Genomic DNA, 23,928 nt, shown 5'->3' with positions numbered 1-23,928 from the left:
AAGCTGCTGCTTACCTTTGAGTGCAACACACGTGGTGTTATTTCCTCTCTGACACACAGGACCTGACATCCCTCCAGCAGCTTCTCCAGGCAGTGACCACAGCACGGTTCAGCACGAAGCGGTTTGCATGGCTCTCCACTCTGCTCCAGGGGGGCGGGATGCAGATTCCCAGCCTTAGACCAGCAAAGGAACACATGTGATGGGTTTTGGAAAGGCCATAGGCTTTGCTTTCCTGAATGAGTGAGGGGTGGAAAAATCTCTTTTGGAGATGACTGGCTAGCAGGTATTTTATTTGAAACATTTTATCAGTGCTAGGATTTTATAATGATAGTAAATATGTAGTAAGATGTCCTAGGCAGGATATAAGTGTCTCCTGCCCCCACCCGCCTTTAGAATACCTTTCAGCTTTAAAAAGTTTTATTGAGTTAATTGCACTTGGCCAGACCTGGTGCGTTCAAGGCACGCACATGTTCTGCTGGCTTACACAGAAGCAGGTGCTTACCACCTCTCAAGAGTTCATCTTTCAAACTCCACTGTGCAAATTACTTTCAGAGATGAAAACAACCATTTTGTAGTGACTTAGTGGGAACAGTAAATATTGACATATGCTATCTCCCTGTCTCTCCAGAGAAGTCTTAAAACATATATTTAATTTTCCCTATTCTTTTCAAGGACTCTGTACCTTTATACAGCAAAATTTCCTTTAATAAGATGATCAGTGCATTTAGTTTTAAGCATCAAGATACAAGATGCAGTTGAAAGTTTGTTATAATTGTGGAAGTATATTAAATAGCTACAAAGTATTATTTCTTTTGCTTTTGTTGAAAAGCTTTCCCTCTCATCTAAAGTTTCTGTAAAGTATGTGTTGTTACATTTACTTTAGATGGCCAACTGCTTCTGGTTAGCTGACATTTCTTACTTTGTAAGTGAAAACTTGCCATATATGTGAAATATACACTTCTGCCTTAATGTGAGATTTCTCTTTGGAACCCTTTTCTTGGAACTATCAACCGCAAGTAGCAATTCATAAGTGCCATTGAACCATCGCATAAATCTTTGACTTAAATGGTTGTAGGTTTTCTGCTCCAAAATTAACACATAGATTTTTAATATAATTTTTCTAGTTGATCTAACACCTGGATCACATCAGCTGTCATATATATCCAAGCATTCCTTGTGTATACTCCATGCTAAAAATTATAAAACATCAAATTTTTACAGATGGTGCCTTGATTTGTCTCAGTAAAACACAAACCTTCAGTTAGTCTTTGAAGTCCTGCAACACAACTTTGTTTTTATTATGAGCCCGGTTCCCCCGAGGCGATGCCATGCAGAGGCACTCAGTTGATTATTTGTGTGGTAGTTCTTCCCCGGCAGTTCCCATACGTAGGGACAGTAACCTCACCCACAGTAATTCAGCTCCTTGTGCTAAATCTGGAGACCACTGTGTATTTTTCATGATTTTGCCCTGTTAGGAAAGTTGGAGAATAAGAACTTTGCGTGTAATTGTATAATCTTCCAGCTCCTATTCTATCAGCTTCTCATTGTGCTCTTCTTGCAGTTGTCTTTATCTAAAGCAGGAATGGGTTTGGTGTTTGAAAGAGCCACACGTCCTATGCATTATGTAAATAGCATATGAAGACTTCTTTTCATATTAACTACCGAATTCTATTTTTCTGACAGAGAATGGGTTTCAGTTTTTAACAGCTGCAACAGAAAAAAGATACCCAGATGGGCCTTTTCATCTTCTGCTTCCCTTGCCATAGACTGTACTTTCCATACTTTATTTGGAAGCAAAGAAAAGCAGTTGGCTATGTTATGTAAACTTGCTAAATTAAAGATGATAAATCCTCATATACAAACTGAAAAGACTGCTGAAATGCATGTGATTCAACACTGGCTTTTCATGCTGGAGTAAGTCGTGTGTATTTGAAAATAGACTGCAAATAGATGGCAAACCTACTGGAAAGACAAAATGTATATAGAAACACTTATCTGCATACCTATTTTAAGGCAGCTGAAATGAAATGTTAATGCACTGAGCAGAATATACCACTTTAATAAGAGCAGGATACTCTGTATTTCAGTTCCCAAGGAACTTTCGACAGTTGTCTATCATAATCCTAATGCTTTAAAGGCAGTATAAAAGTTGTCTAGACATTTTTTTGCACTACATGAATATACCACAGTTCATTGAAACAGCTCAGGAGACATGGTTCTCTAATTATACCACAGCTTTTTTTCTGGAACTACTTATAGGTCCAGGACCTGCTTACTTCTGGACGTGCTCACTGGCTTCACCCTTAGCTAGGATGAGCTGGACCAGCTCTCTGGATTTTGTATTTCAATGCCAGGATCTGCCTTGCAGTTTTATACGAGAGGGTTGGTGGAAATGAGAGCAGTTCAAGCGTAAATCTGTTGTCCGTTGAAAGTGAATTCCTTGTAATCCAAATGAGAAAACAATACCATTTAGAACAGCTGCACTGCCAAGAGTTTAACATGCCGGTTGAGTACATTCACAGGTGGGCTTATCTACAATCTATGCAGCATATATACATTCATAAAAGGTGGAGATGCAAGTGTCGTGTTTATATGGTGCAGGGAATCCAAGACCCACGGCCCTGTGCTGGCCGTACATCTGTAGTCTCTCTGCCTTGATTTGAGGGAGCTCCAAGCAGGTGGAATTCATCAATGTGTAAAAGGAAATTAATCTGAATAGGTGCCATTATTAAAAGGCATTTGCAGATGCCCGATTAGCTTTAGAAAAACAGGAAGGCTTTGAGAGGAGTGGGAAAAGCATTGTCCGATGCAGAATAAAGTGTCGCTTATTCTCCTCTGGCCGCACGTGCGTTGGCGCAAGGCAGGAGTGGAAGGGGGTCGGGGCAGGAGTGGCGGGGCAGTGCGGCGGAGGTGGGCAGCGTGGAGCCGGGGCGAGGACCAGGTGATGGCCCGGGAGCTGCGCTGTGCGGGTCTCAGCAGCTGGTCGGTGTTTTCCAAGCTCGTGGGCTCACGCCCGCTCTGCGCAAGCCAAAGTGGACACACGCACTTCCAGTGCTTCTCTGGCAAGGGACCGAAACCAAGCTGGCAAAAAGCCTGAGGCACAGAGGAGATGGGCTCAGCAAGCTGTGCGCTATCCATGGAGAGAGGCTTTTTTTTAAGGAACTTTTATTTTGCAGTGTTGATTTGTTTCCTTCCCTTTTAAACACTGCTTCTGCTTAGGAGAGGGGAGTGAGGAAGCAAAAGGAGACGGGGCTGGAGCCAGACCCTTCCCCGGGCATGCTGCGGGAGCTGGTGGGAGCAGCTCGGGCCGTGCCCTCCTTCAGGTAAACCAGCAGCCCCCGTCGCTCCCTGCAGCCCGCCAGTGCGTGTCTCATCGTCCTACATTCGTCAGCTCTTTCCGGGCAATGCCTCTTCAGAGGTCAAAACTGGTATGGTCACCTGTGACTTGCTATATGAAGGTGCAGACCATCGCAGCCAGTAATAGTGAAGGTCCAGACTGATCTCCTGCAGCTTCAAACTGGGTTTAACGTTATTTTAATAGAGGAAACTACCTCAGTAAAAAGATAAAGTATACTTGCAAATAGTCTGGGGTCACTGCCTCATGCAGCGAAAGGCTTGGAAATGTGTTGTGTGCACCACTGGAAAGAGTTCAGGGCTGCTTCTGCCTTTAAGTGAGGAAAGACACGACGTATTAGCGCTGAAGACTCCATATACTCTGCGAATGCTTTTATAACCTCTTCTTCTTAACGCCAGCACAAGCACACGCTCATACAAACAAACAAGCACACACTTCAGCATGTCCTTTGCTCTCTTTGAAGCTGCTCGTCTGGCTCTTCAGGGAAGTTTGATCTCTTTCCCACCGCTCCCTCGACACGGAGCAGCCGTTCCCCGGCTCCAACCACGTGCTCGCTTGGTGACAGCGTCGTGTTTCGGGGACGTGCGGAGCAGGCGCAGTGCATCGCTGGATGTGGCCTACTGGGGACTGCAGCTTTCGGCTGGTAGAAAGCTTTAATCACAGCAGTGGAGATGTACACAGATTATCAGCGCTGAAATCATGGGGAATTGAAGTTGTGGGAGGGATTTGGGGGAAAAGCCAGTTATGAAAATGGCCTGATTTTTAAGGCATGAGTCACACCACTTATTAAAATAGGCTTTTGTACTTTCTAAAGCCTCCTCAGTTCTATGAAATCAATGTAAAGCTAGTATTTCTATCTCTGCTGTGCATCAGCCTCCTTGCGAAAAAAGAAAAGAGAAGGCTGTTTGAGCCCCATGCAGATCCCAGGATTTTATGTCAGAATCAGAAGCTGAAAGAAGATTTGCATGGACGTTGTAATTTATGTTTTATGTATCTGGACAGAAACTGTGAGGCAGCCAGGCACAAGAACCACTAAAGCTCCAACATTAGGTGTTCCCAATCAGAGAAATGCCAAAATAAATAATCTGATTTTTCTCTTCTTAACAGTAAGGTACATGGGGAATAACCATGTAAAATCCTTGCCAATTAAGTTTGCAAACTCTAGGGATAGACGAGACAGTAAACAAATAATTGAACTCTATTAATTAAATGGTCATTACCCAAAAAGAGATGTGTTTTCATATAACTAATGGTATAACTAGAAGGCAGTACATCTAGGAAATGAGAAAACAAGCTCCGCTCGGTGGTGTGAAGCAACGCTGTGCAGGGAAAGGAGGATGTACAGGGCACAAATTGTTCCCAGCTTATGCTTTTCGTGCAGTACAGCTGTATTAACTGTTCCTGTGAGCCTGAGATGCACAGAAAGGAGGACAGCAAGTAACGGAAGGGGCGTGAGGTTGAAACTGCGAGCATGCAGTTCTGATAGCTGGATTTTAGGAAGGATCAAGAAAATCTGAAGAGGACTCGAGGACGGCTAAAAAACCAAGTCAGAACTTAAGGGGTGTTATTTATTCAGCTGATCGAAGAGGTGTTTGAGAGTTGGCTTCATGGCTTCACAGACTTCTTTACAAAGATTTCTGACCAGTTCTTACGTAACTTTCTGATGAAGGTGTGACAAAGTCCAGGGATTAGCAGCTGAAGTTAAACAAATTCAGCCTTGGGTTAAATCTTATTGCCTGGCAGGGAAAGTAACTGAAGGCTTGAACGGCTCGTAAGGGGAAGAGTGAAGTGGTCATTACAGGCTGCTTTAAAGTAAGATTAAACTATAGTTTTGTAAGATTAAAAGATATCTTTTTAATCCTGTTTCTGGGAGAAATTTTGTGGCCCGTGTGGGAGATTAGACTGGTGGGTTGTAACTGTACCTCCAAAGTTTGACATTGGTGACTGTGAATTACTGTTGGTGCCTTTCCCTCCCGGACCACAAATGCTCTTGTGCACTTTTATGATTTTGGATGTTGCCAGTCACCATATATTTTCTTTACTCTCTTTGATACAGTTTCCTTCTCTTTCGTAACGTGCACATTGTAACATGAACATGTTGCCACACGAGCACTGGTGAATTAAATTGGAACGAAAACCCCACAAAGTCACCCCACCTTGCTCTTTACGTCACCCTCATGTACAAATACAGGTCCTGATCTTCGTCAGCCATGGCTTGACAATTTAAGACAAACTGAAATGGGTGCCAGTTTGCTTTTCTGTGCTGCATTATGAAGGGCAGTGAACTAATTTGGGAGTAGTTAAGTCAATCCCTATCTGGAGGCAGCAGCTTCCACGAGAGGGACAGATACCTGGAGCAGGAACCTTGTTGGGCACCACGAGTTTATCTGCTGATGCCTCTGAGTCAACGCTCCACATTAGCTCGAGGTAACAACCTCTAAATTACCTTTAAAGAAATCCCTCCCGAGCAAGTCTGTGCAGTCCTCTCAGCATTCCGCAATCAGTTTGGGAAAGTTTTTCACTCCCACTTTTCCCTGCTGATTGCAGCAAAACACAGACTGTTAAAGCAGCTGAGCTGAGCACCCGTGCCTGCGCTGGTACCTCTCACCCAGCATGTACCAAGCGTAACAAAAACAACCTTCTGTGCGTGCTCTGCATCCGGCATTCACATAGTTGTGGTTTATCAAGGACAAGGGCATGTGTAGCTCCTCCTGGGTAATGCTGAAAATCAGCCACTGCACCTGAGGAGAGCTTCAGAGACAGCCTGCACCGGTGTCTGCTTCCCCCTCCTCAACCTCCTCCTTCTGATCCGTGGTGTGGAAATCCGTTTTTGTCCACACCATTCCAGATACACTTACCCTTAGGCAGAGTCCCGGCATGGACATTTCATCCCAAATCACAAATATGTCAGAAAGTTGATCATTCAAAAAAAAAAAAAAAAAAAAGCCCCATGGGGCACACCAATAATTTTGGTGAGATATTTATTTGATGATGTATGTTTAAGGAGGCGGTTTGAGCTAACTACTCCTGTTTATTTTTTGAGCTTCTCCTTAAATGTACATAAATATTACCTTTTAGTCAAGGAATATGCAAAAAGTTACATGGTGTTACAAATATGTTACTTGCTCAAACTGAGGATGCACGCTGTTATTCTAACACTCCTGCATGAAATGTGAACTTGTAGAAATGAGGAATTAAACTATGAAAGTCAATGAGCACTCCAGATTCTGTACTAATACTACTTGTCATAAACATTCTGGCTGCAAACCCTTTGTTGTGTAAATCATATACAAATATTCTACAATATATAGTCATTGGTCTTACCTTTTCCACTTGTATTCATTTATTGTATAAAAATTCACCCTTCCATGGACTAAAACAGTTACAGCAGGGATGAATTACTTCAATGTAAGACCTAAGCTTTGCTATTTTAAGTATATAATGGTACAATATTTCAGTCGAAACAAGTATTGTTATTCTAAAATATGTTCAGTATCTTGGCATAAAAAAGTTTGTATTATGTAGTTTCATGGTCAATGATTATTCTAGAATTTCAGAGTGCTTTACAATGTCAGCAACACGAGTGTGTGTTGATCTCTGGTTATCATAATTTCTGAAGACTGGCAGAGCACTTCAGTTAATGACACAAACAGAACAGAGTAGTTTTACTTAAGAACTGTAATGCCATAATATTTAACTTGAATCAGAAGCCATACTGATATTTGTTATATTGCAAATGGTTGGCAACAGTAATTCTACTTCCAAGTGAGTATTTGTGGGGCCCTCTTTCACTTAACGTTGTGAATCCTGGCAGTGTGCTGGATAAGTAGAGCTTGTCTTTTTAAGTTTCAGGGAACTCTTTAAGGTGGCATAAAAAAAGAAAAGGAAGGTTTTTGTATTTGCATCAGGTTATTCTAACAATGTGGTAGGCTATTGCTAGATATTGCTACTTTTACTTATTGTGTCAGTGGTCTGAAAATGAGACTGGTAGCTGTGAACACCTACGTATTAACTCTGCCTCTGACAGCGAATCCTTTGGGGGATGTAGGCAAGTCTCCAGATCTCTCCTCCTCTATTTCCGTTCTTCAAAAAGAGCGATCATTAGTAAGTGTTGTTTAATAGTATTGCATACTATATGTGTCCACAATGATGAGCACAGCAGCAGTGTGTGCCTGCAATAATTAACATGTCAAAACACAGTAATGAATTGCTTGGAATGCTAAATTTGACTTAGCAAAGCCATTTTGCTCATGGAGGATGCGTACGGCTGATTTGAGGAAACAACAGGTTCAGCACCAAAATGAAGCAGAGAAAAGCCAAGTGGCCCTGGCTCTTCCAAAGCTCTTCAACAGAACCAGGCAATCTAGGTAACAGGGTAGATGGTACTTGAAACTTCGCAGTTTGGCTGACTGACAAAACCTTTCTGCTTTATTAATGAAAAAAGGTAGAGTTTCAAAACTCTACCTTTTTCAAAACTCGAAGGAATGCCCTACAGCCTACGCCATGCTGCGGGACTCTGGGGCAGCCAGTCTGCATGGCAGCTCGGGCACAAGCACGTGCAGTTCAGAAAGCTCCTGTGTCCAGGTTATTCCTTGTGTTCCAAAGGCAAAAGTCCGTTTGTACAGGCAGTGTCCCCTCTCTGACAGTGGCCCAGGCAGGCAAGAGACATGCTTCTTTGCAAGACGGACACATGGTCCGACCCCAAATGGCAGTTTCTGTATCCGTAGGGAGGCCTGTGCCCTGAGGACCAAGGCTAGGACTGGCGTCTTCTTTATCGTCTGGGTGACTTGACATCCCTGGCATTAATATTCTCTCTGAGACCACCAGCTCCTGGAGAAGGTGACAGGGCTTTTTCCTCTTTGAGGCTATTCCTTCAGCTCACAAGCATCAAATGACGTACTGGAAATTTATGTCTAAATACAGCCTTTTTTGCAAGGCTATCATATATGTGGTGTACTTCTGTGGGGCTCATAGAGAGCAATCTGAGACACACAGAGGTGTTGTTAAGAAGGGATGAGAGCAAGAAAGAGGGTGTTGGGGATGAGGATGAACGGAGAGGGGGCCAGCAGGGCTCCAGGCTCTGGATCTGGTTTAGCACCTTGGGCTCTGCTGCTTTTGGACCCCATGTGCCAGGCAGAGCCAAGCAAAAGTTCGGTGTCTGTGGTAGGAGGTTGAGTCCAAATGAAGCACAAGACTTGGCTGATGACTGAGTGCATATCTCTGTTGTTGTTTACACTTTACATATAAATATGTATAACCCACCAGTTCTTATGATTCGATATTGGAAGAAATGCAATTTATAAATTAGGTAAATCCAGAATCTAGATCCTTCATGGAAAAGGTCAACTGTGGGAAATCATTTCTGTGGAACATGATCACGGGAGCTAGATGAAGATGGAGAAAATGCAGCCAAAACATCCACTGCAGCTATTTAAGATGCTGCAGTACTAATTCAGGGACTACTGCAGCGGGCTTTTCTGCGATCAAGCCCTGAAGGAGTCAGAGCACTTTTGGGACCTGGCACAGAACTCCGTCCAACTGCTGCATTTTTCATCACTATTAAGGTGCAGCATCAGTGGCAGCAAACACGCAGACGTTACGGCGATACTGCTGTCTGCGGGTGGGCTCGGCGCTCTTGCTCTGACACCAGCGACCTGGGATTTTTCTCTCAGTGTCAAAACAGGTTGTAATTAAGACTTCTGTTCGTTATGTAAGAAATGATTATTGGCCGGGTGCCTGTTCCCAAACCTGTGCAAAGGGGAGGAAGTGGCCTGCAGGAAGTGTCTGGGACATGGTGTCTGTGGTGAACACGACAGAGGAAATACACAGGTCTCGATTCTCTGCTGCCCTGTGGCTCTGAACGAGGCAGTCAATCAGAGCTCCCAGGGGCTGCCCTAGACTGATGAATTTACAAAAAACTCGATGTAAGGAGCTACGTCTGGTCTGTAGTGACCAGCAGCACCAAACAGCATACAGAGGGAGCACGCGTGGAAATGGACCATTATGCAACCTGTCACGGAAAGATAAAGTACTTCCATTTCCACTTGACAATAAGAAGTGCTTGTCATTCATCAAGGTACAGTAAAAGATTCCTCTCAGCAATGACCACTACAGTTCCTGTGTTGTTATAGACGCTATAAAAGCGTGTATATTGAAGCTACCCACGTGAAGCTGACCACCTTCCTCCTTTTTCTGAGTCTGCAGTGGGGCGAGCTCCGGGTGTTGCTTCCTTACACCAAGGTGTGCAGTGCACACGTTGCAGATAGGTATACTCTGATTTCAGTCCTACCAGGCCTAGACTTTCTATCCATTTGTTTTTCCAGTGTCCAACAAGCACCATTTTATGGACAGCAACTTGCTCTACCAGTGCAGAATGAATTTCCGCCGGCGGCGGCGATTAATGGAGCTCCTCACTGAGAGATCTCGCTTGATGCCAGAAAGCCATGACAGCCCGTTTTGCCTGCGCAAGCAGAACCATGACAACAGAAAACACACCAGTTTTCTCTCAGGTGACGCATCAACTATACTGCTGTCTGTAGGGAGACTCCATGGGATGTTAAACAATCCTTTTTTGGCCAAGGAGTTTCAGTGTTTATCTGAAAAAAGCAGGGCAGGGTATTGTGTATCCTTGTTCATAGGGATTGTCCATTCACTTGATTTACCAAATCTTTAGCTCCCTGGGGTGGTTGTGCACCTGTATCAATAGCATGTCAGATGCTGATCAAAAATCAGTGTCCATGAACAAACAGAACTGGTTAAAATCCCTCCAAGCCCAAAGTAATTAGTTACATATTCTATGTGGAGTTTTCGAGAAGAGTAAAAGTGAGAGGAGGGGGTCCTGCAGCATTTGCTGTACAGCAATATCTAGCAGGAACCGAAAGAATAAACGGGAACTAGAAGAAAAAATGGAAGAAATTATTTCCCTATATTGAGATGCCTCCTAGAAGACACTGCAATGGGCGCAGTTCAGCCCTCGTGTTAGCTACAGTATACATGAGTATGTCATACTCATGCGGTGACTCTTCTAACTATGTAGAACACACTAACCCCTTCCCAGTGTTGTCAGCGAAAGCATGGCGTATTGCTATTGTTTTAAAGAAACCAGGGAAATGGGTTTAATAATTGATACCAGTTCCCCTTCTCTCTGTATTTTCTCTCTGTTTGTAGTGAGCCCCACCAAGGAGATAAAGATCGTGTCGGCGGTACGGAGGAGCAGCATGAGTAGCTGTGGCAGCAGCGGGTACTTCAGCAGTAGCCCAACGCTCAGCAGCAGTCCCCCCGTGCTCTGCAACCCCAAATCCGGTGAGCACCAGCATCGCTTACAATGCACAGGAGCCAGGGCGCAGACATCTGTTTGGGGAGAAGGCGACATGAAGAATGCCTAGCATCATGTCTAAGTTTATCTTTTCAAGGATACATTAAAAATTCACAGCGTCACAGGTTTTGTAGGCCAGAAGGGCTATTATCATCCTGTAGCCTGAAGTCCTGCTGAACACAAGCCAGACGACTGTCTCCAATAATCTCTGCATCAAGCCCATAACTGTGGTTTGAGCTGCAGTTTATCTCTTAGGAGGACAGGCAGTCAGAGACCCAGATTTGCCTCTTCTTTGCCAAGCTCTGAACGGATTCAGATCTCCTCCTAGAGACATTCCTTTGGTGCAAGTCAGAGGAGAGTTTAACTATCCAGTGGCCGCTTGAGTTAACACAGTTGTGAAAGAACACAACTTGGAAAACAGCAGCCTCTGTTTTTTTTCCTCTGTAAAAAAAGAGGCAGCGTTGTTCCAGCCTGCCAGGGACAATTTCAACATTTTCGTTTGTTTAGGTCTTACACCGGTCTGTTTAGGAAGGTAAAAGCAGTGTTGAAGCTTATTTTCCTTTTGAAAGGATTTCCTATCCCACGCCGGAAGGTTAAACACACCCATTCTTCCACAGTTCACTTAAAATTGTTTCTTACTGCACATCTGGGAAGGGGAAAAGAGACCAGGATAGATATTGTTTCAGCCTTTCCATTTTCCTCAGAAACAGCCCTGAATTTCAAAGCAGAGTCCCTGGTGACCTTTGTGCTCCTTATTATTTCAAATTTACCGGGTCTCTGCCGACAGTCTGGCGAGCGTTGTGCAATGGGGCAAGGCTTCAGTGGATATGTGTAAGCTTTGCTTTCAAAGGGATGCTGGCATTTGAAACGATTACGAGAGAGTGCCTCAAGCACTATATGAATGCTGTTCAAAACATTGACAATTTGCTCTGGAGATGAGTGAGCTAAAGTGCATTTCATTCCTGCTGTGCAGAGTGGCCATCAGAAAGAAAGGCACAGTTATGGGGACATTTTCCTTCTTGCTCCTTTTAGCACATTTCCTTCCCTCTCCTTAGGCTCTGCTGGGCATTCAGTATGAGGTTCTAAATTAAAATAGTTTGAAGGACTCAGTATGACTGCAGAAGCCATAACGCCCTACACCAGACCAGCTGTCCAGCTTGGGGGAATGCTCGCAGCGCTGGTGGTCGTTGCACCCTTGGAGCGCGCTGCTGTTGGGCGTTCAGCACCACCTTCCGATGTGTTTGCCCCTATATGCAATGTGTTTGCCCCTATATGCAATGTGTTTGCCCCTATATGAAGAGTTCCACATTATCATGTTTTGGCAGAATATCTCTCAGGTACACTTCCCAGAAACGCTCTGATAGATTTTGTATGGTGAGCTCTTTGGAACCAGTATATCAATAATTACATCCTGGAAAATTTTCTGGGACAGATAAAGCAGCATTCATGCGCTGTCCATAAATGTGTGTGTTATCTGAAGTATGCCAACTATTCCATTCATTTATGGTTCTGATTATATACGAGGTGTCAACCCATGAGTAGTGAGAACAAGTTTATTTTAATGCAGGTGATTACACAACACTGGAAGAAAAAGGGTAGGCTGATGTTGCCCTTGCATAAATTCTTAATTTTTTAAAAGAAATTCTCCCTTAGGACTAGTTTTCAAATTCTGAATAGCTTTAACAGACTCATATTTGAAAGAAGACAGCAACAGACTTATAAACAGATTTATTTTTAAGAATTATACGATTACGGGCAATGTAGGGTAATTTCTCCCGTAGCACAAGTACAGATCCACACGTCATCTCACAGAGGTTAACATAAGGCTGTCAGATGTAAATGTTATGGAGGAATTCTTAACCCTCTGCTGGACTATAAAGTGCTTTTTTTCACAAATAGTTTCCTGCTATCCAGAACCAGAGCATGTTGCTGAACAGCGCGCTAATAAACACAAGGCAGAGGTATATTGTTCTCTTGCAGGCAAACACTTAAAAAAAACCCAGGTCATGACTTGACCAGTCATGTAGAAAAACAATCATCAAACAAAAAAAATTTCTGGAGGTATAATGAAAGGAGGCATGCAAAGGAGTCCTGCGTGGATGATTTACCTGATTCTGACTTGTCGAATGAGCATAATCATTCAAGTTTTTTATGTTGACCAGGCATGCTCTGCAAAGTGTAACGGTGGCTAAATGACAGTTTGTCAAAATCCATGGGAAAGAAAAAAAATGCATATTGGTTTGTATGCTAGAATTCTCCCTGCTCCCATAAATGTCATTAAGAAACTCATGAATGTCTTCGAATACCATCTGTGGGAAATTTTATCTTCCACCTGTGACTGAAGAGGCAGACATCATCAAAATTATTCATCACTAAAAGAAAAGCAGCTGTAATTTTAGAGGTGAAGCAGGCAAATATGGTGAACAACATATATCTTCCCATTGTCCTCCATCTTGTGAAGCATTTTATAGACAGATAAGAACTAGTATGCAGAATAGTATTGATCTGATTTGGCAGAACTTTACATTTACTTTGTTCAGGGGAAAATTACCCCATTACATAGCGAGGCAATGGGGAATAACCTGCAGAAACTCACTGGTATTTCCTTTCATGTAAAATCCCAGCCAGCTATAGATTACCTAGGCTGTCCCTGGATAAGATGGTGTTAGATGTCTGTGCCTACAATTGCAGAAGTCTCTTTGTTGAGATAATTCCTGACTCAAGCAGAATTTTCTTATTACTTAATTCTGTGATTCAAACCTGATTCAGATGAAATAGCAGAGAGCACCCAACATGCACAGAACAAGCCGGGAAGAAAAGCTGCTCCGTGCCAGTAAGGTCGGTCACTTGTTTCAACACTGGACATGGGAACCGCCATTTCTGATGTTTGTGCTAGTGTTTAGTGGATCTTGATTGCGGACAACAAAGTCTGTTGGCTAAATGCCCTGATTTTCCAAAGATCTCATCATTTGTACTCAGAGTTATTCTGCATTCTTTTCCTTGGCTCTTTTACTACTTTCAAGCAAGTCTGCAAGAACTGAAAGAGTGTATGTGAAGTGGGACCAAAAAGATGTTGTATCCCAACACTGTATCTTATTTATTAGGTAAAACTCTAGAGGAATGCTTATATTGAATATTCATTTATGTACCTCCACAGTATTGAAGAGACCCGTGACTGCTGATGAGCTCTTGATGCCTGGAGCCCCATACGTAAGAAAAACTTTTACGGTATGCCTCCAGTATTTTTCTTCATTTTCTGCATGTTGTATGTGTAAGGTAATCCAAACAGACATTTTCTGATGGGATAATTAGAGCTTATTTGCATTTGCTAAGGTTTGTACTTTAAAATCCCAAACTCTGTTATCAGTACTTCCACACATTTCAGGTCTGATTCTGCTCTTGTTTATCCTGTCTTTATGCCAATGTAGTACTGCTGACTTAAATGGAGTGTAAAATTACATAAAGCCAATAACATTTGTATTATACAAACTCATCTAGACTTTGTGCTTCTGTTAATACATGTGCTGCAGGAGTTGATTACCTACTCAAACTGAAGTTTTCTACTTAGGTCTTTCTAGACTATTATGGGACAGAAATTTTGATTCATATTCACTATTAGAGAAAGCCTTTCTGTAAAGACATTTTTGACCCTAGTCATCGGAAGCCTTGCTTTTTACAGCCTCCTAGTTCAACAAAAAAAGTTCATTAAAAGCAAGAGGAATAATTTGGATAGAGCCTTTCCCATGAGTGATACAGCAGTCTGTACACAACGTCCTTTCCTATATGTTGGAAGTGCAGAGATGTTGAAACTATGTCTTGAACCATTTAGATGTTACTCCCTTGAACTTCACCGAGCTGCCTGAAGGTGAGCACGTCCTTCTTTTCTCTTTCCAGATCATTGGTGACGCGGTGGGCTGGGGCTTTGTGGTGCGGGGGAGCAAGCCCTGCCACATCCAGGCTGTGGACCCCAGCGGGCCGGCAGCCGCGGCTGGGATGAAGGTGGGTTTTCAAAATGGGAGGATTTACCGGGGCTATTTGTGCTGCTCAGTGAAGGTCTTGGGCTGCCTGTACTTGGGGAGGGAGAGGTGCTTTTGGCTCCAGGGTTGAGGATCATTGTCTCAGTTTCAGGCAGTGAATTCTGCTGCCTTTCACCCCCCCTCCTGTTTCTTTTCTTCTGTCCTTGAGATTCTTCAAGTCCCTTTTTCACATGAAATTCATTTATCTTTTCCAAGTTGCTTTCTTGAGCTTTTCCCTTTTTTGGTGGGTTTTTTTTTTTTTGGTTGGTTGGTTGGCTGGTTTTGGTGATTGTTTTTTTTGTGGGTTTGGTGGTAGGGTTTTTTTTTTATTTTCACCTTTTTCCAGCTCTGCACAATTTTAGCCTCCCTCCTCCTGACTTTGCAATTTATGTGGTTGTTGGTATGCAGCTTCTGGACTTTGCCTATATAGAAGTCATAGAAGTCATAGCATTGTTTAGGTTGGAAAAGACCTTTAAAATCGAGTCCAACTGTTAATGTAGCACTGCCAAGTCCACCAAAGAGGACTTGGAAGGACAATAGGAAGAGGCAAAGTCAGACATACCGATTCAAAGTGAAGCTAGCATAGCCCGTTGTTCACTGTAAAGCAGTTAAGATTCAAGACATTTTGGAAAGAGGAATGTACAATACTTTCATATTTCATAAAGAGTTTAAATACTTTCATACATGCTTTAAGATTGAATAAATACAAATTCCATGTGAAGGCTTTTGTACTGCTAATGCAGAGCCCACTGACTTACCTGTGGGTTTGGATCACATCCTACATATATCTGTGAATTACTCACTCTCTTGTACAGTGGGACAAATAAAAGCAAAGCATTATGCCAAGTACAGATAAAAGCAAGAAAGGGAAACTGCGACACTTACTCCGGTGTCCAGGCTGGGCCAGACACAAAGATTAAATGATCAGCTTATGTCATGTTTTATTGTATGGTAACAACACAGATGAAGGTTTCAGAAGTATCCCACATGCAGCCTAGTTTGCTGCGAATTTTGTCCTGCCTTCTAAGTTATTTCCCTTTGCCATCACACTCACGCCAGCTGTCTCTCGCCCGTATATTCACACCCACCAAGCTGGAGGCCGTGTGCGCTGCCACGACTTCAGAGATGAGCGTCCTGCCCATCACACGATGCCAGACCTGCCGTGGCACCCTCCTTAGCAAATGCACTACAGCAGTTTCTTCCCTCTGGCTTCTGGGGTTTTTTCATGAAACTTGTAAGAATGTACTGTCTTTGAAGCATTTACTTTTTCTGAGTGTGGGCAGGCAAACCCCTGGGAAGGGGAATGGCAGCTGCAGAGCCTGTTGGTGCAGGCAGCACCCTGACACATCCTGCTGGCAAATGGCTTGATTCCTGAGGGAGCTGGGATTTTTTATATGTTTTACACAATACCTAAATATAATACGCAGTTAAAATTTTCATATGAAGAGTATAGTTTTCGAAAAGTAATCCTGCCTAAAATTTAAAGGCCTTAAACTTAAAAATAATGAATTTATTTGTGTGTATGTTCTAGATCCTGAACTTGGGAGTTTCGTACTTTACAGCATCTTTTATCCTCTGAATGTAGCAGCTAGCAATGAAGTAGCTCTATTCTGAAACCTGACTTGTAAAAATAACACTGTGGTGTCGTATGTATAATCTTAGAGATTTTACTTCTGAACACAGCAGCTTAAAGCTGAATATAGTGGGCCTTTGGTTTGTTTTTACTTTTGGTTTCATGCTGACAGCCCTGCAACTACACACTGGGACATTTCAGTTAAGCTGGGTTCTTTCATGTTTCACCTCTGAAATGGGTTTTATGTAGGAAATTATGTCCCTGTGTCTTCCATTTGTGCTCTCCACGTGCTCATGTGCTCTGATGGGGTTACAGGGGTTTACCTGAACCATTCAAGACTTAAGAATGGAAAATAGTCTGCTGTCCTGAGGGGAGCAAACAGTATTTTAGACAGTAAAACTGGGATATACAGCCCTGAATTTGCACAAAGGACAGATCTGATAATTTGCAAAGGTGCTATCTTTATATAAAACCGCTTTTCAGAGCAGGATTGCACACATATTAGTAGAGTCCCTGTTCAGACACCAAAATTGGCATTCCATTTGCAGAAGCGCTGAATACCTTTAGCCCCTGGTGAAGAAATGCCAGGTTTCTTTGAAAATAAGGGGTTTTGTTGAGGTGTTCCCATGGCAATAGGTATGTAAATTATAGTGCAGTATTTGAAATTTTTAAAAAACTATGTCACTTAATCCATCTGTTTACAGAACTCTTCAATCTGTCAAATGTAAAGGAATCGTATGACAGGTTTAAGATGACAGCTCCTTGAAAATAAACCTTCCCCTGTGTGGAAGCTGCAGGAGGGGCACTTTGAAAATAGACTATTGGGCACGGTAACTCCTGGTGGGCTGGTGCAAGAGGCTTTTGTCTGCCAGTGTTGCTCTGAGCGCTACACCAAAGAAGCGCTAACAAGGAAAGTTGGCTATGATGTAAAGGGCAAGAATTTGAAGAAGAGCCAAGACTTGGTGTTGCAGTTTGTAGAAAAGTTCTTGGCAGTAGCAGCAGGGTTTTTCCTCCTAAGGAGATGTATCCAGTGTAATTGTTTTTGGAAGTGTCTTTATTTGTAAAGCTTGTGATTTTGCACTTACCTCTCTTGGAGAGCACTATATTCCTGTCTTTGCGTTACGCTGGACAAATTGTTGAGAGAGGACTGCTGCCTACAATCTCATTGTAGGACCTCACATTGTGCACTTAAAACTCTACCGTGTTTTATGTAAAGCAGTAAACATTACAGGCTCAACATACCTGAAGGACTTTGTGGTGTCTTGCTTTCAGCCTGACCTTGGCTGGGTTCCTGGCCTGCTCCAAAGCGCTGTGAATTGGGAGTCTCGGTAGAAATCTCAATGAGCTTGGGACAGAGCTCTGACCACACACAGCGGCTGTGTGGTGGGCACGGGACGGGGCGGCTGGGATGCATGGGTCTCCGTCACACACGTGCACCTCTGCGTGGCAGCACTTGCCATCTCGTTATACATGACGTCCTTTTCTGGGGGAATTTTCAGACAATTTAATACTGAGAAAATCCCTACTAGCATGGTCTGCTGAAGAGGTGTGAGAGGGTGTAATGGTTTTGGCTTTAAATCTTGATACCTCTTCTGGGGCCAGTCAATAGGATTACCATTTACAATCTGAGGTTTCAAGTATGAAGCTGAGCAAATAATTTAATAAATATCTTGTCAATTAGGTTTATTAAAGTATTTTTAGACCTGATATTTTGAAGTGCGGTTGCCTGTGACAGCGTTGTGAAGAGCGTGGTTGCTGTAAGCGCATGAACAAGTAGGAGCTGGAGGCGACGCAGGGCTATGAAAGGAGTCAGTGTTGCAACGCGTACTTCTAAGTTATTTGCAGCTCTGTTTTGCTGTCTGCTGTCGTCAGCAGTGGAAGACAGGAACAGCAGCATTTTGAAGTTCCCAGGTTGCTTTAATATTCAGTATTGACTGGCTGCAAAATTCAGGTCTCTGTGGATGACACTGCTAAATATTGCCAGTTGTTGTCAGGAAAACTCTTTTCTCCCTTTTTTCAGTGTTTTATTCTGTAAGTTAATTTCTGGTTTTGAGGTACAAGTATTCTTTGAAAAGTTACATAACTTGACTTCAAACTAGTGACTTAAATTATGCATTGCACATTATTTAGTGTGACATCACTGCAACAGAGTGTGACAAAATGAGCAGACCTAGCTTAGTGTGAGGCTTGTGAAAGAGACAAATTAATCACTCATTTTGCTAATTATCTCTTCTTCCCTTTGGCTGGAGAAATCAGTGCCCAGCCCTAACCTTTGCAGAATGCTAAAGAGTATCTGTCTCCTTAAACTGATTATGAGCAAATTAGTACTTATAGCTGTTATGCCTAAGGTCTTTGTATCGTACAAATTGCCAATGGCCACTCAAGCTTTTCTACCCTATTCTAGTTCTTCTTCATTTCAGTTAGCAGGGAGTTCGGGGGACCACGTATGGTCACTGGTACCAACCCCTCCTGTTTTGAGCTCTGCTTGGGGATTACGATAAACAGCCAGGATCATTTCAGCATGGTTCTGCTCTCCTGATCTTTAAAAGCAGGCACAGGGAGGAGATCAGCCTCATAAATCTTCTGCTTGTGCCATCGTCTTCTACATTCACAAATGATTATTTCAGGTCTGCGTTCTCAAATGATTTCACTAGCAGAATAAAAGCCAAATCTCAAGTGTAACTAAGTAGCCACTGTTTTTGTGGAGCAGATTGCTGTCAGGTCCATCGAGGTCATCCAGCCCAGTCTCCGTGCAATCAAAGGAACATTGGTACTCTCTGATTAGCCCACAGAGTCCAAATACTGCCACAGTCACAAAATTTTACAGGCTTGTAACAAAAAGGTCTAAAAGCTATGCATTATAAGGTGCCAAGTGGGGGGGAAACCAATCCAAAAGGATGTGATATCAGAGGAATTGCCAATGCCTTTGGTTGCTGCAATAGGAAGAAATTTGAACTGTGAAATTCTCGGGAGGTTGAACGTACCCCATGCTGCAGAGAAATGCAAAACCCACTCCATGGTCCTTGCCAATATCTGACCTGAAGACTGATTGCTTAACTGTTTGACCAGCAGGATAAACCAGTCTAACAATCTTAAAAAAAATTATTCCCTCAGGAAAAAATATCTCATTTATGGCTGTGGCCAATCTCCAATGTTTTACAGGATAGTGGGAAAAGTAGAGAAGCTTGGACATCATGAGAAACTTCTTAACTCCTAAAGGCAGCCTAGCGAGAGCTTGAAGACTGGGATTTATATTGTATAAATAAGGCACAATGAACATGCCTCCATTTAAGCCTCTCCATGAAGCTTAGGAAAGGGAAAATCCCTCAGTGTTTGGTGCTGGGACTCTAACCCTTTAAAGCACTGGGGAGATGCTTCAGTGCTAATTGAAGGTATCCGAAGGGTACTTTCACAATCTCATGTGACTGAGCTTTAAATGAGAAGATGAAGTAGGTTTGGATAAATATTTATACTGTGCACTAGCATATGGTGTTGTTGAAGCAGATGCAATTCAATCTTAAAATTCTTATCTTATACCAACATGTTACTGATTGTAGAAAAGCATAAATTACACGAGTTGCCATCTGTTTTCAATTACAGCATGAAAACACTGAGGCAGGTTGGTATTTTCCTTTAGCTGTGTTACCAGCTCACTGCTGAATTTGATAATTACATTAGAGTGAATTCAGAATGAATGTATTTGGTAATGTGAACACTCAAAAAAAGTTGCTGACAAACTGCTTTCATAGCTTGGCCATAAGTAGAGAAGCAGCAGAGCTAAATGTGCATAGCACTTCGTGTGATGAATGCCACTACTGTAGGGCTTGAATATAGATGTATATATAAGTTTCAAACATGTCTCTGTAAGTGAGTGCCACATTTTCTGGTAGTATTTAATTATAAACTATAACATAAAGGTCCATTCTCCCCCATAGAAATGTGGAAGCTGTATTCAAGCACCTATGGCTTTAGAGAAACCTAATTTTAAGAAACCAGATTTGATATTTTACCATAAAATCAACTCTGGTTTTGTAAAACCAAAGAAAATTCAAACAAGTTGTAGCTTGGTCTTTCACTTTATGCAGCTGTGACCAGAACCTCAGATTTTATGTGCTGCTATCCATCACAGAGATTGGAGAGAGTGAGCTGAGGAGGGTAGCCATTAGCCTTGAACATCTTGTAAGTTGTGCTCAAGAAGAGCGGTTGTCACATTAGGACATTTTAAGAGCATAGTAAGAACATAATGGTCAACAGTGTGGATGCTATTTTTTTTTCATTTGATCTTTAATAGAAATCTTTCTAAAAGACTCTGAAGAAAAATGTAGTAAGGCAGCTGTGTTAGTCAGTAGCATGATGATTCAACAGACGTTGGAAGAGATCAAATATTTGTGAATGTGAAAATACTCAACTCTGCCATTGACATGAAAAATGGATTAGTGGTTGGTTGTCCTTGACAACTGTTTAACAGCATGTATAGCAGCCACCGTACTTTCCCGATCGATGCATGAATCTGTGCCTGGGTGTTCCTACTCTATGCCTGCCTCCTCTTTTTGCTCTGTGGTCATCATTTGCTCAAGGAGTTTGCTGGTGAGCTGTGGTGATGCCTCTGTAACTGTCACAAAGTTTCCATTTCCAGTGGGTCTGTTTAATTAATCTCAATGAGTAGTTCCCAGATTTTTTAGAGTGAGTCCTGTTCCCACTTTTCAATAGGTTGGACATATCCTAAAACCCTGGTATTCTAACTATACTTGGATTATTGCCATCAAAATTACGATAGTAACATAGTTCTATGAGTACTGGGCAGCAGGCTGCATCGTACCCATCTCCTCTTGTCTGAGAGTTTTGTGATTTCAGCCCTCTCACCAGCTAGGGGCTTCTCTTACTGAAGGAAAACATTATTTTGGGAGCTGCATTGTGCGTCACTGCCAGAACTTTGTCTGGTTGCCAAAAGAAGAGAAGGTTTGGCAAATCTCTCCTTTGCTTTCATTACAGAATACTACTAGTGCAACAACAGAGTCCTTATGGCCTTGATCATCCTTTGCATTAGCACAGTGTCTCTAGGTTGATGGAAATCATGAAATGTTTTCTCAGCAGTCCCCCTTCCCCCTTGTCATTGGAAATCCCAGTGCAGCATTGGATGAGCTGCAAATCAGTCCCTCTGCTGCCCCTTTGCTGCACCAGCTACTCCATCTGCTGTATTCCTCTTCCATGGTGGAAGCCCTATCACTGTTGGACCTCTCTGAGTGACAGGAGACTATCTTAGAGACGCTGTACCACTGGCCTGCTGGTGGAACCTGCCCCGTGGTGGCCCCATGGAAGACACAGTTTGGATTTGGATTTTCTTCTTTACCCTGTCACAAACTCCGTGCAACCATATTGACTGTTTTCCTAACAGAATACATAGATATTCTTGTAAAGTACTGTGGGATTAGACAGATGGAAAATGCCAACAAATCTGACATAATCAAAAAGTTTGATGAGTAGATCCATTTTCATACCAGTACAAATCAATAAAATTCCAGGTTTGCTAAAATTTCCTTGTGTTTCCTGGGGCTGTGGTTCACAGCATATGGTCTAGGTTTCTCCATCTTAGAGCAACACGTAGATCCACATTTACAGACTGGACCTTACCGGACTCCTGTGCAGCAACATTACATCGGCACAGGCTCCACTGAGTTTCAAAATTTGGTCTGTACAACTGTCCTCTTGCTAAGCCATCCTCCTCCTCCTGACGAGGAATTTGTGTTTGCATCAACTCCACATACTTTCTTGGCAACATACTACCCTGACATCCCTGCCCAGGTTGTAACTGTTCTGGGGGTGAGTAGAGGTTTTCTGTTTCTAATGCCGCCTTATTCCAATCTCTGCTAGTCTTTACCAAAATTCTCCTCTATTTTTCTCTGTTTTCCACTATTAAGCCATTAGACTTTAAGTATGACATCCTGGTTCTTTTAAAGCCATGATAAAGCTCCTGTGGTCTTCAGACATGTCAGAATTTCATCCTACATTCCTACTTTTTTTGGTGGATCTCCATTTCTCTGCTTGTTTCCTTGGTTTGCCTTGCTTCTTTGCCCACAGAATTGTTTAAGGATCAGTTTGTTTTGAAGACATCTCTTCCGAGGCCCCAGTACTTCTGTTGAAGTTGTTTTGGATGGTTAAGTGAGCTCCACCCTTGTGCAGGTATCTCTGAGGGCACAGTCACCACCAAGCAGACAGGGTGCGGGACTGCACTCACTTCAATGGACCATGGGCTTCTGTTCTTCTGAGTCAGTGGACATAAAATCGCGTAAAAAAAATCAGCCAGCTTTATATTGGACTAGAGACTAGGTGCTTGCTGTGGCTATCAGGGACTGTTATATGATAAAGAAATCAAAACTGCATGTGAAAAGTCACCCCCCTGAAGTATAAAAAATATGGGAAACATCCACTCCCATGCAGACAGGCAGGGCAGTGCTCAAATGTCACTCCAGTGGGATGCAAACCACAAACTACACACACAAAAGAAAACAGAGAAAAATACTTTTTATGTTTTTTCAGTCCTGTTTTTGGACAACAGGACACATGTTAGTCACTGTGAAAAAAGGAATTAAGGCAGTGGGGATTCCTACATAAAATATAAAGGGAGTGGGTTTAGCTTTTTGAGTATAAATTTCACCTTTAATAGTGAATTTCCTTTTTTTCCCCCTAAACTTGTAGGACACAGGTTTAGCAAGGTTTTACTTGCTTATCTCAGACGAATTTTCTGCAGAACAGTATTGGATTTCCAAGAACTGTGTGATTTTTTTCTAAAGACTCTTTTAACAGAGAGAGAGTTTTACTGAGCAATAAAATGACTTTTTTTTTTCTTTACAACTGAAACCTTATGCAAATACAGAAAGTTTCATAATACCTCAGAGCTGTTTCGTCTGTATTTACAGCAGTGTAGTTGACATTGAACTTGTTTGTAGGCCGGTCACCTAAAATGCTGTTGAGCAACAAGTGACCTACTGTACTTGTGTCTGTACATTGGCTCCTTCTCATCAATAGCAAATACAATTCAGAAAAAAAAATTCTCTGCAGGTTTGTAGTTGGAGGTCAGTGGGTTTCTTAAATTTAGTCACATCATTTTAATAAAAAGTAGGTTTAAAAATTCTTTTCGAGTAAGTGGTGTTTTGTGGCAGGATAACCCAGATATCTGAACACCCTGCATTTATGAAAGTGCTTTCTTGATTGTTTCTGAAGTCTTACAGCTGTAGCCATTCAGAAAGGGAGAAAGCAGTCTTGGTTTCAGCTGCGCTGTAAAACAGGGCTGTGCTTGTGTTTTGATACAGCTTCCAAATTCCAGCGTGGTCTATAGCTCATTGAACGGCGAGATTTAGTGCCAGCCAGAACAGCTGGGATCTTACCCTTGCTCGAGCTTTCTTAGGCTATTGCAGGTCACTCTTAGGTAGTCCAGGCTCTCTAAAGAGAGGATTGTCATCTGAAAAACTTATCCCACTGCTGGATTTCTGCAGAATGGCTGAAACCTTAAAAAGAATATCCTAAGCGTCTATTAAAAAAAGACATAAAATTAGAGGCCAGTACAGCAAAATGCTGGCATTTTGAAGTGCTTTTGCCCTCAATTGAGGATGAAAAGCATTTTGTATTATTAGTTTTAGTTGCAATATCCATTTCACTTGAAGCCTTGAAG

General features: G+C 42.5%; 1 protein-coding gene across 4 annotated transcripts in view; it reads left to right on the top strand.

Annotated features, from left to right (window-relative positions):
* Window positions 1–23,928, top strand: part of DEPTOR (DEP domain containing MTOR interacting protein) — a 76,119-nt gene that overhangs the window by 39,523 nt on the left and 12,668 nt on the right. For 2 of the 4 annotated variants that reach the window (XM_072851971.1, XM_072851970.1), the window contains 4 exons: window positions 9,679–9,864; window positions 10,523–10,657; window positions 13,828–13,898; window positions 14,565–14,669. In XM_072851971.1, the coding sequence (XP_072708072.1) occupies window positions 9,679–9,864; window positions 10,523–10,657; window positions 13,828–13,898; window positions 14,565–14,669 (497 nt within the window). Of the gene's footprint in view, window positions 1–9,678; window positions 9,865–10,522; window positions 10,658–13,827; window positions 13,899–14,349; window positions 14,536–14,564; window positions 14,670–23,928 lie in introns of all 4 variants that reach the window. The other 2 variants (XR_012040754.1, XM_072851973.1) reach the window with 2 other exon arrangements.

The sequence above is a fragment of the Ciconia boyciana genome, chromosome 2 (assembly GCF_034638445.1).
Source record: "Ciconia boyciana chromosome 2, ASM3463844v1, whole genome shotgun sequence".
Lineage (NCBI taxonomy): Eukaryota > Metazoa > Chordata > Aves > Ciconiiformes > Ciconiidae > Ciconia > Ciconia boyciana.
This window is presented reverse-complemented; position numbering and strand designations above follow the sequence as displayed.